Source organism: Tursiops truncatus, chromosome 1 (genome assembly GCF_011762595.2).
Source record: "Tursiops truncatus isolate mTurTru1 chromosome 1, mTurTru1.mat.Y, whole genome shotgun sequence".
In the NCBI taxonomy this organism is placed as follows: domain Eukaryota; kingdom Metazoa; phylum Chordata; class Mammalia; order Artiodactyla; family Delphinidae; genus Tursiops; species Tursiops truncatus.
The window spans coordinates 108250125-108267669 of NC_047034.1; the positions used below are offsets into that span (position 1 = coordinate 108250125).

At 33.1% G+C, this 17545-nt stretch overlaps 1 protein-coding gene across 6 annotated transcripts in view; it reads left to right on the plus strand.

Annotated features, from left to right (window-relative positions):
- ODF2L (outer dense fiber of sperm tails 2 like) overlaps nucleotides 1–17545 on the plus strand; it is a 37264-nt gene that overhangs the window by 2408 nt on the left and 17311 nt on the right. For all 6 annotated transcript variants that reach the window (XM_073787776.1, XM_019920089.3, XM_019920090.3 and 3 more), the window contains exons 2-8: nucleotides 5353–5525; nucleotides 7437–7569; nucleotides 8266–8391; nucleotides 9720–9779; nucleotides 9907–9978; nucleotides 10527–10643; nucleotides 15101–15286. In XM_073787776.1, coding sequence (XP_073643877.1) covers nucleotides 5413–5525; nucleotides 7437–7569; nucleotides 8266–8391; nucleotides 9720–9779; nucleotides 9907–9978; nucleotides 10527–10643; nucleotides 15101–15286 — 807 coding nt within the window. In that variant the 5' untranslated portion in view covers nucleotides 5353–5412. The remainder of the gene's footprint in view (nucleotides 1–5352; nucleotides 5526–7436; nucleotides 7570–8265; nucleotides 8392–9719; nucleotides 9780–9906; nucleotides 9979–10526; nucleotides 10644–15100; nucleotides 15287–17545) is intronic.

The following is a 17545-nucleotide window of genomic DNA, read 5'->3' on the forward strand; positions in this document are numbered from 1 at the left end:
CCTGGGCTCTGGTTTAATAGAACTCAGTCAATTTTTGACTACATTGAAAATGACTTGTATTAATTCTGCAAAGAATAGATTTTGAAAGGATTGTTTTGAAGTTAAGATTTGGTTCTATACAGATAACTCAGATCTGCAAGTAATTTCAGGAATGGTGAATGACTCAGGACGATTTTTTTTTTTTTTTAAATGAAAAAAATTAAGGAGAAGGTCTGGTGGGAAAGCAGCCCCAACAGAGTGACCAAACGGGTCCTAAATTAAACAAACAAAACTCACCACCTGTAAGTGTTTCTACTTCATTCTGTTCAAACCTCATGACAGCTTTGGCTGGCAAAGCTTATTCTCATTTTGTAGGAGAGAGAACCAAAGGGCTATTGAAGCTAAGGGTTGTCTGTGTCAGGTGGCTCATAAGGACTGTGAACTGATGAATCTGGCCCAGTGTTCTTTCTTTTTAATATGCTGCCTCTGGGTCATCAGGAATGGTTAAATTATGTTCAGTCTATCTGTACTCTGAGAAGGAAGAAATAAGACATACTTTTAAAAGATTTTCTTCAAACTGGTCTAAATTAATTTTTGTATTTAAAAGGATAAGTAATCATTTCCTGCAACTTAGATGTGGAGCAATCCATTCAGATGGTCATGGGTAAATGAGGGGTTACATTTGATCATTTCTTTCCATACTGATCTCTTGCTATTCCTGTATTCTAATTCCTTCATTGGTTTTCTTTTTTTTTTTTTTAAATCACCAGTGGCAACAACTTTTGATTTCTTCAAAAATTTTTGTTGGAAAAGAATGTTGGAATTTCATCTCTCTTGGGACCCTAATAACCTGATCACTGCTTCTCCTCTCGTCTCCTCCATATGCCGAGTCCATTTTCCAAAACACCACTGTACTTACCTCTTATTTATTTTATTTATTTATTTATTTTTGCGGTACGCAGGCCTCTCAATGTTGCGGCCTCTCCCGTTGCGGAGCACAGGCTCCGGACGCGCAGGCTCAGCGGCCGTGGCCCACGGACCCAGCCGCTCCGCGGCATGTGGGATCTTCCTGGACCAGGGCACGAACCCACGTCCCCCGCATTGGCAGGCAGACTCTCAACCACTGCGCCACCAGGGAAGCCCTGTACTTACCTTTTAAAGATGCACTTCTGATCTGTCATTCTCCTGCTTAAAATTATTTAATGGTCTGTCTTAACCTTTAGGAAAAAATTCAAGCTCTTGAGCTTGGTATACAGTGTCTACTTTCATGTGTCCAGTCTCATCTTTTGCCACGTGCCCTTTCAAATCATGTACCGTCATGATTCCTTGTTCTTGCTGGTACTTTACCCTCTATCCGGAATGCCTGTTTTCTGTTCCCTTTTGCCAAGCTCAAACTTGTTCTTCTGGACTCTACTGAGGATCCATCTCTGGGAAGTCTCCCAGGATCCTGCCAGTTGCTTTTGCAGTACCTGATGAGTCCCCGTCATAGTCTTTAGAACACTGGATTTTAGTGGTCTGCTCACTGCTCTCTCTTTAGACTTGTAGTCTGTGCCTTCAAGGAGCTCAATCTTATTCATCCTTCATTTCCTTGTACAGAACAATTTTCTTTTTTTTTAATATAAACTGAATTTATAAGAGTGCTAAAACACTCTTATAAAAGGGAAGTTTGTATGTTACTTTCAGCTGTGTAGATTCTTATATTTATATTTCAGTACCTGATGGCTTTCATTCAAAACTGAGTTCCACCACTTTCTTACTTGTAATCTTGGTCAAGCTGTTTTCTAAAACTTGGTTTCTTCAATGAGTAGCCTTTAGATGATAATAGCAACAGTGTAGGTTTTTGGTCAGTGAATGCTGTTAATAAATGGCAGCATGTCATGCTGTCCTTTTGTTGAAGAGAAGGAAAATGTTTTATGTTTATCTGATAAAGGATGCTGACTATTTGGGGTTAGACAATGTTCTGAACATCTTTGGTCCCGTCTTCTGGATAATTGGGTTCTCTGTGGGGCTTCCTCTCAAAAGTGTTTCAGTTTGAACAATAAATTATTTGGTGACCCTAACTTGTATATTGGAACCTAACCTATGCCTCTCACTGATTAATTTTTGAGGGTAGATGGTGATGGGTATATTTGCCCTCACAGATTTAGTAGCAAGTTTAAAGAAGAACTAAAATATTACCATTTATGGAGCAATTAAATTCTAAACTGTATGATTCTGAGAATATTATTAGATGTTTAGGATTCTTGGTGGGCTGGATCAGTCAGAGGAACATTCTGAGAAGGAGGGAGGACTTGGGCCTTGAAAGTATGTATGTATCCTTTATTTACAAATCAGTCACTCTTCCTGTCAATTTTTTTCCCCCGTATTATCCAATCTGCAACGCTTTTATTTTTAAATTCCTTTATTCATTGGACAGAAGCATTAGCTAATTACTTTTCAAAGTTAATCTCTCTATATCAGAAAATGTTTTTTCCAGTTTTGATAGCCTTTACTGATAAGTTCAGTTTTCCACTTCTGGTTATTTTTACTCTGCCTACTTCCAAATTTCGTATACCTTTTTTTTTTCACTATGGAGTCCAAAAAGGCATACAGTTACTTCTCTAGTAAACTTTTGACTAGTGTTTAGTGTGGGAAATTAGCAACATTCCTGTATCTACTTGGTATTCTTTGCTGAATATTTCATAGTGAATTTTTCAGTATAAGCTGTGTGCTTTTGTTTGAAGCCAGTGGGAGCTAGTTTTCCAAGGATTAGTGTTTGGCAAAACAAATTGAAATCTGCAAGATTCATATGCTAGTCTCTTTAGAGAGATTAGTTTTGAATACATACTTGGAGCTGGTTAGTTTATGTAGAACAATCTAGGTGCTGCGGAAGGTCATGGACTGATCTTTCTTTTCTCTTACCATGGCCAGCATCATGGTCCCTGAACAGCCATCCCTCAAATGCTTGTTGCTGGCCAAAATGGAACATAGTTAAATGAGTGTAGCTGGATCAGCATAAACCCATGACCACACCTGGAAGAAGCTTTAAGTACATGCCTTTTGGGTAGGGGACTGATAAAGTCATTTCTGTATAGGAAATTGAATTCTTTCAACATTAAAAATATTTTAAATTGCTATTCTTTAGGGATTTGATCATTAAGTATGTGTGCAGAATATGTGTCTTTGTTTCACCACTAACAAGTTATACAAAAGTATATTACATTTGTAAATTGGCAGTTTATTCTACATAATTGAAAACATTTTCTTGTGAAATGTCTGCTTTTCCACTCAAGAATACATTTGGTCTCCCAAAATGATAGCATTTTTTATAAAGGCAGGATTTTTTTTGCTAAAGAAAATTATTACATTGTTCAGCACACATATGTTTTTGGTTAAAGTATGGTTACAACACAAAAATAGTGGAGTACCTTGGAACCTCTCAACAATATTTATCCTATATTCACTTCTAGATTGTGAGAATATGATAGTTGATAATTTCTATGCAAATATTTGAGACATACCCAGTTCTCTGTTTCACGTTTTGAGAAATCAGTAATGAAGATACATTTTAGAATGTTGGGCTAAAAGTCATTCTAAAAATCCCTATTTTTATAATATGTTAGTTTTATTTATTTACCCTTTAAGATAAGATACAATTACTTATGTTGTATGATTTTATCATGTGACAAAACTTATAGAAAAATTATATAAATAGCTGCCAATAGCCCACAAAGCCAAGCAAGAACTAAAGTACTGATACCAAACTGAATCTTACCTCATAAAATGTTTTCAATAAATTGAAGATCTCTACCCTCTTACACTGATTTGTGAACTTTTATTTTAAATATATGAACTATTTTTCTTTTAATTATCCCTGAAAAGATAAGTAAAAAAGCAGCAGTCTTTATTCATCTTATTCATTAATTGCTCTAAGCCTTGAGTCCTCTCCTTGAAATATTGCTTAGCTTTTACAAGACTTACAGGTGCTGAGGATTCCAATAAATACGACGTTCTTTTTTGAGATTCCATTGTACAGAGAGACGAATATTTAAACAAGTGAATGGACAAAAGATAAGTACCAAAACTGAACAAATCAGTAGATGATAATTTTCTTGATGGCAGTGACTTATCCAAGCATATTCTTCTTCAACTTTAGGTTTGGGTTTTCATTTGATTTTGTGTATCCACATGTTTTAAATTTTTCTGGGCTACCAATAGCTCAAAATGTTGTTATGTCCTAATAACAGATGCGTGTTTGCAGCATTCAGGTAGATCATCTTAGACTATATGTATCTTATTCAACATTTCCATTTTGATGTGAGTTTCTAGTATTGAAAAAATATGAGGATGCTTTTCACTGGCCTGTATCCTAAATATTTATCTTTCTGGTATACAGAACCTTTGGACAAAAAAAATAGATAAATTTTTACAGACATTTGAAGATTTCTGAATTGCTAATTAAATATAGTGAATAATTTTCAACCTTTAATTTCACATCTACTTAAAGTATTGAAAATTCTTGAACATATGTATTTTATGATACAGATAAATAAAAATAAATTACAAAGAGGTAAAATATCTCTGAAAAAATGCAGAAAACCTTAAATATGACATTTGATTTTGTCATATTTAAACAAAGTTAGGGAGACACATTTCCATATATTAGATTTGAAAAACTACAGCCTTAATGATTGCCAGAGCACTAACTCATTACTTAAAATGGAATCGTTTTGAAGAAATTTATAAATATTCACATTTTAAAAATGACATCTCCAAGTTTGAGAGAAAACAATTAGATTATTTAGTAAAACTTAGAAGTAATGTCATCTGTCCATTCATTATCACCAAAGAATAACTTAGATTGAGCTTTTTTAAAAAATATGATTTATTTATAGGAATAAATGAATTTAATATTGAAAAGTCTACTTTAAGAAAATAACTTCTTTGTAGCTATTGTTGCCAAATACTTTCAAAAGTATCTTAAATTTTTACTGTTACAGGCATGAATAACATACATTTCCTATTGGATAAATCTAATGCAACTGAGAATGATAGTTATTCTGTGGTTTTTATATCCATTTTCTAGTCCGATTGGATTAGGATATTATTATAATACTTCAAGAAATAGACTAATAGTAATTTCTGCATTCTTGTGAGTATGTAGAAAATAGTGGGCCTTTTGGAAACTGTATGGAAGTTCGCAATCGTTGAATGATTATGCTATGCAATTTTGATACTATTTTGAATTAGTATCACAGTGAGTAGCAGTTATAATTTCAAGTTTGTCTGTGAAATATTATTCTTTTACAGATCTTTAGGATTTTTATCTTATTGGGTAATAGCAGAAAAAAAGAATCTACTGAAATGATGTTTAATAATTAAAATATTTCCTAGATTTCAGCTTATGTGGAGAATTTGTTGTGGAAGCCACCTATAAATCCATTTACCGAATTTATGGAGAAGCCTACAAATGATGGAAGTCATTCAGAAGAACTCTTTTCCCATTTTAAAAGTATACCAGAGAAAGAACATTTACCACGGCATGCCAGTGAAAGTCATCTCAGCTGGTATTCTCAACAATAGCAGGGGATAGCTTAATTTTTTGATTTCAGGGTTTCATACTGTAAATTTCCATACTGTAAATTATTTGAATCAAATACAGCATTCTTTCAAGAATATCATCTAACAGCCTAGTAATTTATATTTATTTAATCTGATTACAGATGTACTCATTTAGCAGAATTTGCCTAGTTATTTTGGAATTTTAGTGAAAGCAATTAAAAATGAAAACCTTACCTATAAAAAAATTTGCAAAGTATATATCTTTCTAACTAATGTAAATGAAAATATAAATACTATGGAATATTGGAAATTTAGTTAATGAGTACTACTTCACTGTCATTTGGGATATTGCTATCTAACAAATACCTGTCATATTTTGCTTCTTTAGTATGGAGAGTGCACTTGTTATTTGTACGACTCATTGCTCCCCAAAATAAGTCTTAAAATACCATGCTTGTTGCTATGGATACTATAGTCCAACTTCTAGTTTAGCTTAAATGAAAATGATGTTTGGTCATATATAATCATTCTTGACTTTCTGTACATGGTTTTTAATAATGATAACTGTCTTTTGTAGCAACCATCTTCATTGGGCCCATCATTTTAAGACATCTTAAGTGGTACTTAAGAATACAGTCTACTTCTTAGAGACATAGCCTCTAAGATGCCATTCATTGTTGCTGAGCCATTACATTATGTTCCATAAAAGAAAAAAGGTGTCAATTAAAGAAAGACACAATGCTTTCTTATGGCTTGGAATTTTATTTATAAATATTGAAAAAACTCCTTCAAACTTATACATAGATTTTTAGTCCAAATAACTCTGCACTTATATAAAAATAAAATGTGAATGAAATAAAGTAGGTAAGGTATTCTCAAAACTTCCTTATACTCAAAGCCCAACTCTTATGAGTTACTTTTTGACTCAGAGTTATCCTTGCTATTAAGAGTATTGGTGATATGTACTGGTATTTCTTAGGAGCATCTATAACTGAAATGAAATTTATTGGTGATGGGCTCTTACAATATACAGCAAGCCTACCTTGGGGTCTTGCTTCTAGAATGTTGCTAAACATTCCTACTTCAACAACTCCTCCATTCCCTCTCTATGACCCTTTGTTGTTACGGGTTAAAAAAGTGCTGTACCCCATCTCTGGGATGTTCTTCAAAACATTGGATGCTCATTCTGTAAGTTCTGGACCTGTACAGGAAAGACAGCTAAGGACTGCTTCCAGACTGACAGAGATTGTAAGAAGCGTCCCAATTTCGGGATGTAAAAATGTGAGCCCCCATACCCAAAGATGTATCTTACAGTGATACACAGTAATGTCTGTGTAAAACGTAATCAAGAAAGCAAATATTATCAGTTTTGTTTTGAATGATAATAATGTTTTATAAAGCCAAATGTGAAGGATTTTTAGATATTTGAAGAGGTTTAGTTTTTTGTGTTCCATTTGTTTAGCTTACACATTTCTCTGGAGGATTTTTTTTGTGAAAAACAATAAGTTTCAAGAAAGCATTTTGGAATAAGGTCTAGGAAGACAAATCTTTTGGCTTTGGAGTAAGGGAGAAGGAAGGGAAGAAAAAAAGACACGAACACATTCACACAAATCATTTTACAAACAGGAGAAGAGATGTTCAATAATTATCAAATAGCACAGGGATAATTGCTGTTGGTAGTCTTTGTGTCTTACATATCTTAACATTTTAAAAACTGTCTTTCCATGTATAGTTAAGTGTAGAAAAAATATGGAAGTACAGAAAAAATTCATTTTCAGTGAAAATTTACTGTTATATTTTGCAGAGCAATTTATGGAACTGTAGTATTTAATCATGCTATGCTCTGTTTGCATTAAAAGCATAACTAGTTTATGTAACAGCTTTAACTTAAAGTTTATTTGTGCATATCTAATTAGCCTAAAGCAGGACATCCTAATTGAGAAGACCAAATTGGAAGCAACATTTAAGGAAGCCGAGTTAGCAACTTGTTCTGTAGAATTACTTTTGCCATTATTTAAGGACACCATTGAAGAGATTAGTTTTGAAAATGTGAGTACTTGCCTAGTGAATGTAATAAAATGAGAAGCTAGGATAATACTCAGAATTCATTAACTGAGGTCTCATATCTTGTAGTAGTTATGCTCACATACTGGTATTTGATATAAAAAATGCAGGTTTATTAGTGTTTTTCATTCCTCTGTCATTAATTGCAATTCTTTTCCTCAAAGATAATCTCAGGCATGTATTTGATGAGACGCTAAGCTAGAAAGTACCTTGGTGCTTGACTAGAAAGTACCTTGATGCTTGCCTTACCTGAGTTGAACTAGAGTCAACTTTTCTCAAGAGTGAATTTAAAATATTCTTCACTCTCACTCTTCACTTTCACTCTTGAGAGATGAAATATATTTTCTGAAGTATTGTGTGGAATAGAAACCTCTATTCTAAAAGTTCAGTGTACTAAAGTTTGAGTTAAGGACAAAAAAATAGATTGTATTCTATTAGTTTTATTAAAATAAATGCCTGAAATACTTTAGGGTTTAAGCCCTTATTTTGATTTCATTTTACTTTAGAACCATGTAACATATACTATTTACTGCTGAAAAACCTGGCATATCTTACTACTTCTATGTGCAAAAGAATGATTTTATTACTAGGAAAAGTATTCTTTGATAATAGTAGTAGTATACTTTAGAGTGTCTTAATGCTATGTCTTAAAATGTGTATGTGCTTCTTATATTTTGTCAGACTGATCTTTCTGCATCCAATTTGAAGATTTCTAAACAGAAGGAAATATTAAGAAAAGAATTAGACTCTTTTAAAGATTTAAAACAAACTTTAGAACATCTTCTTAGAAAGACAGAACACCAACAGGTAAGAAATACTAAGCACTATTTTAATAGCGATATTTCTCGCTTGAAGGGTATATTATTTCTTGAAATTAAAATATTGGTATATTTGAAATGGAAATGATTCTTGAATTTTTGTTTGAAATGGCAATCATTAACCCCCACTTTCAATGTTTCATAAATACTTTTACATGAAAGCAGCATATTTTTATAGAAAATATATTTTTATTTTCAATCTCAAAAACTTTCATTATTTGTTATACTTCATTTCAATTGATTACAATAAAATACTCTTAGAATTTAAGCCCTTGTGTACATTGTATTTATACATTCATATATTCCTTTTTTAACAGTTTCACCGAGATATAATTCACATACCATATAGTTCACTGGTTTAAAGTATGCAATTCAGTGATTTTTAGTATATTCACAGAATTGTGTAGCCATCACCACTATCAACCTTAGAGCATTTTCATCACTACAAAAAGAAACCCATTGCTCTTTAGAATTTTACTTCCCATCCCCACTACCCCTCTTTAGCCCATTATCTACTTTTTCTCTGTGGATTTGCTGATTTCAGATATTCCATATAAATGAAGTCATACAGTATGTATGACCCTCAAAATGAATAAACATTTTTCGTTCTCATTTAAAATATCTACATGGAATTCTGTTACTGATTTGCTGTAATTTTTTTTTAAAATTTTTATTTTATTTATTTATTTTTGGCTGTGTTGGGTCTTCATTTCTGTGCAAGGGCTTTCTCTAGTTGTGGCAAGCGGGGGCCACTCTTCATCACGGTGCGCGGGCCTCTCACTATCGCGGCCTCTCTTGTTGTGGAGCACAGGCTCCAGACGCGCAGGCTCAGTAGTTGTGGCTCACGGGCCTAGTTGCTCCGCGGCATGTGGGATCTTCCCAGACCAGGGCTCGAACCCATGTCCCCTGCATTGGCAGGCAGATTCTCAACCACTGCGCCACCAGGGAAGCCCCCTGCTGTAATTCTTTAAAACATTTCTTTTTGCTAGACTTTAGGCTGTTTATAATTTTTACCTGTTTACAATCAGCATTGTGAGCCTTCTTTGTATACAAGATTTTTATTTCATTGGCTTGTACTTTATGAGGCATTATTTAGAAATTAATTTAGTAAATTAATTGATTTCATAAATTATGGATTAAAAATTGATTTGGAACACTTAAGTAAAAATCTTTCTTATGGTTAACTTTTAAAAAAACTGAACTATGCATAGTAGTTGTCCATATTAATTTCTTAAGTGATGCTTATTCCATTTTCTACTTTTTTATGTAGAGAAATATAGTTTGTGAACACTGATTTACAACTTCTTTTTTCCACAGAGAGGGGACAGTTTATCCAGCTTGTTAGATAAGCTAGCTGATAATGAAAGTGAAAACACTGTAAGTCTTTTTAGACTTGGTGTCTATTTTTCTGAAATTTTTTGTTTGTATGCTGGTTGGTTTTATAAAATTAGCCAACATTATCCAAGTTGTGATATTTCTAACTTTTACATTATATTTGCTGAAGAATCTTAAGACGAAGGTACTTGAAAAGGAGACCTATATCCAAGAACTTTCTTGTTTGTTTCAGAATGAAAAGGTAAGCAAATTTTGAGCTAATTCGTCAAATTTTCTTAATATTGACTCCCTCTTTCTCTTCTTTCCATCCTGGCCCCCATATCCTCATAAATACATATAGAAATATTTTTAGATTATTTGGACATTTTTACAAGTTTATGTATCAAATATAATATCTTAATTTTTTAGAGTTTTTTTTTCTTTTTAGATTTTTGTGGTATTTCAATCAGGGTACTTGGCCTAAGTCAGGGACCTATGTATAAATATATATTTCAATTTTAGTATAAATTAAGGAATTTCTGTGTTTGTAGGAGCATTTTAGACATACCCATAATTTTACTTAGAAGGATAGACAGGAACTTTTAAAAAGAGATAATTAGGAGTTATTAAATAAAAAAGGGGAGGAGAAAACATCCCCCTGGTTTTATATAAAATCCATTTGTAATTGGGGAAGTGTTGTACTTTGCTCTTTAGCAACTTTTTAGATCATGTCTTAGTACGGTAAAGTTTAATATTGTGAAGAAATACATCAAATAACACATTTTTGCTTTGTTTTGTTTTCTCTTATAGGCAAATGCTTTGAAAGCAAGCCGTTTGTCACAATCAGTAAAAGTAGTACATGAACGACTACAGTTCCAAATTCATAAAAAGGAAGCAGAGAATGATAAATTAAAAGAACACATAAAGGTTGTAAATATTCACCCATATTTATAGTTTAATTGATAAAACTAATGGACAACAATAAAGTCTTTGCTTAATTCTGGAATTGAGTGGTTTTGAAAGAATCCAATTTTAAGTGTTGCCATGGGAAGTACATATTTGAGGTAAATCTTAAGATTTCTGGTCTGTCTAAAGATTTGGCTCCAAATACCAATATAAAAAAAAGAAAAATGCTGTGACTTTTTAGTACCAATCTGGGAAGGATTTATAAAGTTCTAATTACTTTAAAAATCTCTCCTATTATCAGTTAATTTATATAAACTTGGAAAATTAATTTGGAAATTTGTTAAATATAAAAGAGAAAATTAAAATACTGAAACCATTAATATTTGGTATATAGTATTTAGTCTTTTATGCATCTATACATATACATACATACTCTCACCCATATTTAGTAAGCAGACAGTATACTAATGGTAATAACGTTAAGATCAGTTAACCTTGCCTTGGTGTTTAGATAATTGAGTAACCTCCTTGTTACACAGTTTAGCAGGATAATTAAGAGGAATTTTCTGGTTTAAACTGAGCAGTTTAAATATTCTTGTGGAAGTCTCACAAGATGAGATGAGATGAGAGTTTGAGGTTGAGATGAGAGGTTGAGGTTGCTGTGGTATGACACAAGCTAACTGGATCTACTGTCGTTATTTTTGTCAACGGAAAAGCAGTGTTCTCGCTTTTGGAAGAAGTGTGTAAAGACAAACCTCACTGAGCGTGAGGACTTCTGTATTAATAAATTTCTGTTTGCTTTTATCCTCCTGATTAAATTATCCTCCTGGCAGATTTCTGCAGTCCAGGCACATGTTTCAAGACTGCATATGGGGGGGTTGTTTATTTTTTCTTCAATGGCAAAAAGCTTTTGCCCATCAAAGGGACATTAAGCAGGCTTATGTGGGATATAAATTTTGTCTTTTGTCTGCCTACAGGTGCTTTTAAGCACTTTCCCTCAGAGATTCCCTGTGTTTTTTGCATCGGTGTCCTAGGGCACTGCAGATGAACTAGAGTTGAAATTGCCTTGCTCTGTCATGGTAAATACAAGAGAATACATGTAATTTAACATCTCAGATCATATACTTCAGTTTATCTTACTTACACAATTTTTAATTTTGTCCTCAAATAGAAGTTGGGGAAGTTCTTGAAAATACTTTCTTCAGTTTAAAAATAAAATATTAAATAACTTTTTAAAGTTAAGTTTAACAGTTCCTTTTTAGATAATTAGGAGAGTGAATATAAGGCTAAAATCCTAAGTTTTGCCATGATATTCACCCGTCTAATACTTTGAGTTCACATCCCCTTACAAAATGCTACTGTTTAGAAATGATTAGAAGAAGTTGCGTTAGGTCATGGATTTTTTTACATTCCTTCTAACACACAGTTTTGGAATTTATTTAGGTTTAACAAGTTTTTTTTTTTCTTTAAGACTACAAACACAATGAACGAACTCAGTTTAGCAATATAAATTTCATTTTTTTAGTATTGTTGATGACTCAAAAATTGTATTGGGTCTTTTAAAATTTTTAATTACATTATAATTCTCTGAGAACTACCCCAAAGGTACTTTTAACTCATTTTTCTTCCTAGATCTTTAAACTATAGTAATTAGAGTTAGAATATTTTCACATTTTAGAAGAGACAGAGAATAATTATCTTTATAATATGCTGCAAATATAATTCTTAGGAAATAGGAAAAGGCAAATAGTTGACTCTAAATATACGTCCATTCATTTGGCAAATGACTGTGAAGGGGTTATTTTGAAACTATAAAAATAATTTGATAGTTTCAGCACACTTCCTAATAGTGTTCAGGCATGGGATTTGATAAATCTAGTGGGAAAGTCTTTACTGGAACCTTGTTCAAAAAAATTTATTTCACCTTTAGTGATAAAGGTTTTTTAACTGACAGCGTAGCTGTTATTCATGATGTGATGATGACACCCTGTGGTTTTTTAGAGGAATGACAGCTGTATTTCTTGGGTTGGTGGAGAGGGTTCTTCGCTTCTCTTAAGTAGACTTTTCATACTTATTTAAAATGTTTTCCCCAACTACGTATTAAAACGTTTCGTGGGATTTTTTAGTTTAGATAGATTTTTAAAGACAATTTAGGAATGTTTTGCTTCTTCTCTTAGTCTACCAAGTTACTTTTCAAAGAGATCAAGTCTTTAGATCTTGTTTAAGATGTACTTCTTTTTTTAAAATTTAATTTAATTTTTTAACATCTTTATTGGAGTATAATTGCTTTACAATGCTGTGTTAGTTTCTGCTTTATAACAAAGTGAATCAGCTATACATATACATGTATCCCCATATCTCCTCCCTTTTGCGTCTCCCTCCCACCCTCCCTATCCCACCCCTCTAGGTGGTCACAAAGCACTGAGCTGATCTCCCTGTGCTATGCAGCTGCTTCCCACTAGCTATTTTACATTTGGTAGTGTATATATGCCTATGCCACTCTCTCACTTCGTCCCAGCTTACCCTTCTCCCTCCCCGTGTCCTCAAGTCCATTCTCTACATCTGCATCTTTATTCCTGTCCTGCCCCTAGGTTCTTCAGAACCTTTTTTTTTAGATTCCATGTATATGTGTTAGCATATGGTATTTGTTTTTCTCTTTCTGACTTACTTCACTCTGTAGGACAGACTCTAGGTCCATCCACCTCACTACAAATAACTCAATTTTGTTTCTATTTATGGTTGAGTAATATTCCATTGTATATATGCACCACATCTTCTTTATCCATTCATCTGTCGATGGACACTTAGGTTGCTTCCATGTCCTGGGTATTGTAAATACTGCTGCAGTGAACACTGGGGTACATGTATCTTTTCGAATTATGGTGTTCGCAGGGCATATGCCCAGTAGTGGGATTGCTGGGTCATATGGTAGTTCTATTTTTAGTTTTTTACGGAACCTTCATACTGTTCTCCATAGTGGCTGTATCAATTTACATTCCCACCAACAGTGCAAGAGGGTTCCCGTTTCTCCACACCCTCTCCAGATTTGTTGTTTGTATATTTTTTTTTTTTTTTTTTTTTTTTTTTGCGGTACGCGGGCCTCTCACTGTTGTGGCCTCTCCCATTGCGGAGCACAGGCTCCGGACGCGCAGGCTCAGCGGCCATGGCTCACGGGCCCAGCCGCTCAGCAGCATGTGGGATCTTCCCGGACTGGGGCACGAACCCGTGTCCCCTGCATCGGCAGGCGGACTCTCAACCACTGCGCCACCAGGGAAGCCCTATTGTTTGTAGATTTTTTGATGATGGCCATTCTGACTGGTGTGAGATGATATTTCATTGTAGTTTTGATTTGCATGTACTTCTTAATCTCAATTTTAGTGGAAATTAAGCATACTTTTTGTTGATCAAAAAGTAGAAAAGCTCCATCTTTTACTGTCCTTTAATTTTTTTTTATTAAAATGTCCAAGGAATGGAAGACTAAAACTTAAATTCTGTAATAATTTTACATTCTTTTCAGAATTACACAACTTTCAAAAAATGTTAAGGCATTAAAATCTTAAGTCTTTAAATTCTTAGATAGTTAGTACTCAAATACTTTTAAATAGAAAGTCTTAAGATAATTTGAAGTGAAAACATGAGAGTTATCACACTAAATCATCTTTCACCCAACCTAATGTTCTGTGTCTGGTTATAGCCTCAAGAAATACGTAAGGAAACAGTTATGTCAATTAACACTATCAAATTCAATGGATAGAAACATGCCCTCAAACATCTTTTTACCCTTTTTTTAATCCTAACTTTTTTATCCCAACTCTTATTGAACCCTGTGTAGTTTTAGAATAATAACTTCCACAAACTTACTACTTATTAGGCAAAGTAGTACTTTTATTGTCCTTGATGTAACTCTTTCAAATGTCAAAGCATGCTCCTTAATTCTAGTAAATTAAAATTTGGTAAATAAGTTTATGTTTATCTCATCTAAACTCTTCATGATCTATAGATTTTGATCATATATCCTTTAAGCATTTATTATTTTAACTAAAGAGTCCTAATATATTTGGGGAGCTACTGATTCCTTTGAGCTTTTTGTACCTGTTGTTTGAATTGTCTCCAGCTAAATTATGTTTTTTCGATTTGCAGTAACTAGTACTATGTATAATCTAGATAGGAAATTTTTAAAAATTCTAGTTAATCAAAAAAGTTTTAAGGAAATTAGTGTTTTTACTGTAATCACCAATATTAGTATCTTTAGTAAGAGTAATATTAGTTTTATATAGGTTTATACATTTTAAATTTGCATTCTATAACTGGTTACAAATAAACATTGGTGAAATCACCTTTCTTCACTGTTTTGCTTTTTATTAATCTTATGATTAATCCTTTTGATAAATTCTGTGTGGAAGATTTTACATATTTTCACAATGTTTATGTAAACATTGGCATTCTAAAATAATTTAATTACTGCTAATTTTTTTTAGAGCTTAGAAACCAAAATATCAGAATGGAACTTGCAATTGAAAAAGAGTACGCAAGAGGCTGTAACGATGAAAGAATCAAGTAGGCAAAAAGCTATAGCTCTAAAAAAGGCATCTAAAATTTACAAACAAAGGATTAAACATTTTACTGGAGACGTGGAAAACCTTACTTCCCAAATTAGAGAGCAGGTAAGTTATATACATTCTTCCTTAAAGAATTGTTTTATGTACTTAGTTTATGTAGTTAACCTCATAATGCTTAATACAATAATTTTGTTAGAAAAACTTTACTCATACATTTTTGCTTTAGCCTTCATTTTGAAAGATTACGTAAAATGACAGATTTGCGTATTGAATTATATCAGCATTTCCTTGGGGCTTTATTTAAAGGATATGTTAAGTCCCAAAGCATCTGTGGTCAACTAAGGGTAACACCACTTCAGTGCTAATAGCATATTAACATTGAATTAAAGCACATTAACATAATATTAAAGGCTCTGAGAAGGCCTTCAGAAAACATAAAGCAGTGCCAAGGAGGGTATTGAATTCAGAGTTTTCCACCACTTATTTAACCACAGAACTCTTGTTCTACCCACAAAGCAACTCTTGGAACTGGTTCTGAGGAATACCAGATTGGGAAATGCTGATTTATGTTATTAGACCGTATGACTTTATTCAGTAATTCACTTCACTTAAACTCCGTAATGCATTTAAAACCATTTGCTGACGTAAACCCACCATGTGAAAGTTATCTTTGGGTGTATTAACAAAGTTGAAAAATGGACTTAGCGTTTTGTTGTTTTTGATGAATTATATTTATTCAATTACCAGTTAATAAAATATTTACTCTTTTTAATGTCTCACTGGTATCCTACCTCTTAAGAACTTACGCTGTGGCTTGTAGAATTATCAGAGGCTTTTAGAAATGAAAACAGACTTGCATAAATGCTTGTATAAACAAAACAACCTAATATTTTATAAGTTCAACTGTTAACATTTTAAAACTCTTAATATTTAAACTACATTCAGAAGAATTTAATTAGATGAAAGAATTGAGCATTAAGTGCAAAATCTATAAGGCTGTAGGCCTAGTTGAATGCCTGAAAATATTCTTGAGTGGTAAAAACTAATTGAGTCATTAACATTCTTGGGATTTTCCTGTTTAACTAGCACCATGTCACCCACGCCCCAGATCATAGTATAGGAAGACTTCTCCATTTGTTAACCTTGTGACTTTGGGTAAGCTTCTTAACCTCTCTAAGCTTCAGTTTCCTTATTGATAAAATAGGGGATAATAATACTGCCTGTCTCATACGATTGTAAGGAGGAATAAAGGAGAAAATATATGTCAAAGCACAGTGCCTGGCCAGACTACATTTTTGCCATATTGGCCTCCTTTCTATTCCTCTAATGCATGGAGTGTGTTTGTTTCATTGTTTTGTGCTGTTGCCTGTGGCTGTAATGTTCTTCTCAGGCTCAATAATAGCTGATTCTTTTAAAAATCATTCTGGTATCTTTTTACTTGACATCTCTTCAGAGGGGCCTTCCTTGACTACTCCTTTAGAAGTAGTCCCACAACAATTAATTGCATCAAGGTCTTAAATTTTCTTCTTAGCCCTTATTTTATAGGTAAAATTTCTAAATATCTTAATTTATATTCTAATATAATTGTCCAACTTACACTTTATAATGCATATTAATATTCATTTACATACAATATAAAAACAGAAAACTAGTCTTTTTTAATATATTAAAAATATTACTTTAAAAATATAAACAAAAAATGTCTTGCACATAATAAATGCTGAATAAATACTTGTTCAGTGAGTGCATAAATGATGGAAGGAAAGAAGGAAACACCCAATAAATGTTAACTGTTCATATCACTACTTCTGAGTTCTGATTAATAATTATTGGCACTGTTGTCATTCTAGTGAATTTGTTTCTCTGTAGACTGTAGAGAAGGGGTACAATGGCTACAGATCTCTAGGTGGATTTGTAAAGAGTAGATTCATTTGACAGTTATTTACTGAGAATCTGCTTTATGCCAGGCACTGTTCAAGACCCTAGTAATGAACAAAACAGACAAAAATTTCTACCTCTGGTAGCTCACATTCAAAGTGGGTAACCAACCACTACCACTCTTACTTTCTTGCTGACAGTACTAGTGTTTGAAAGCCAGTGGGGTGACTCTACAAAACAGCTTGGCATAGAACTACCATATGAACCAGCAATTTCATTCCTGGGTATTTATCTGAAAAAAACTGAAAACACTAATTCAGAAAGATATATGCACCCTAATGTTCATAGCAGCATTATTTATAATTACCAAGATATGGAAGCAACCTAAGTGTCCATCAACAGATGAATGGATAGAGAAGATGTGGTGTGTGTGTGTGTATACACACACACACACACACACACACACACACACACACACACACACAC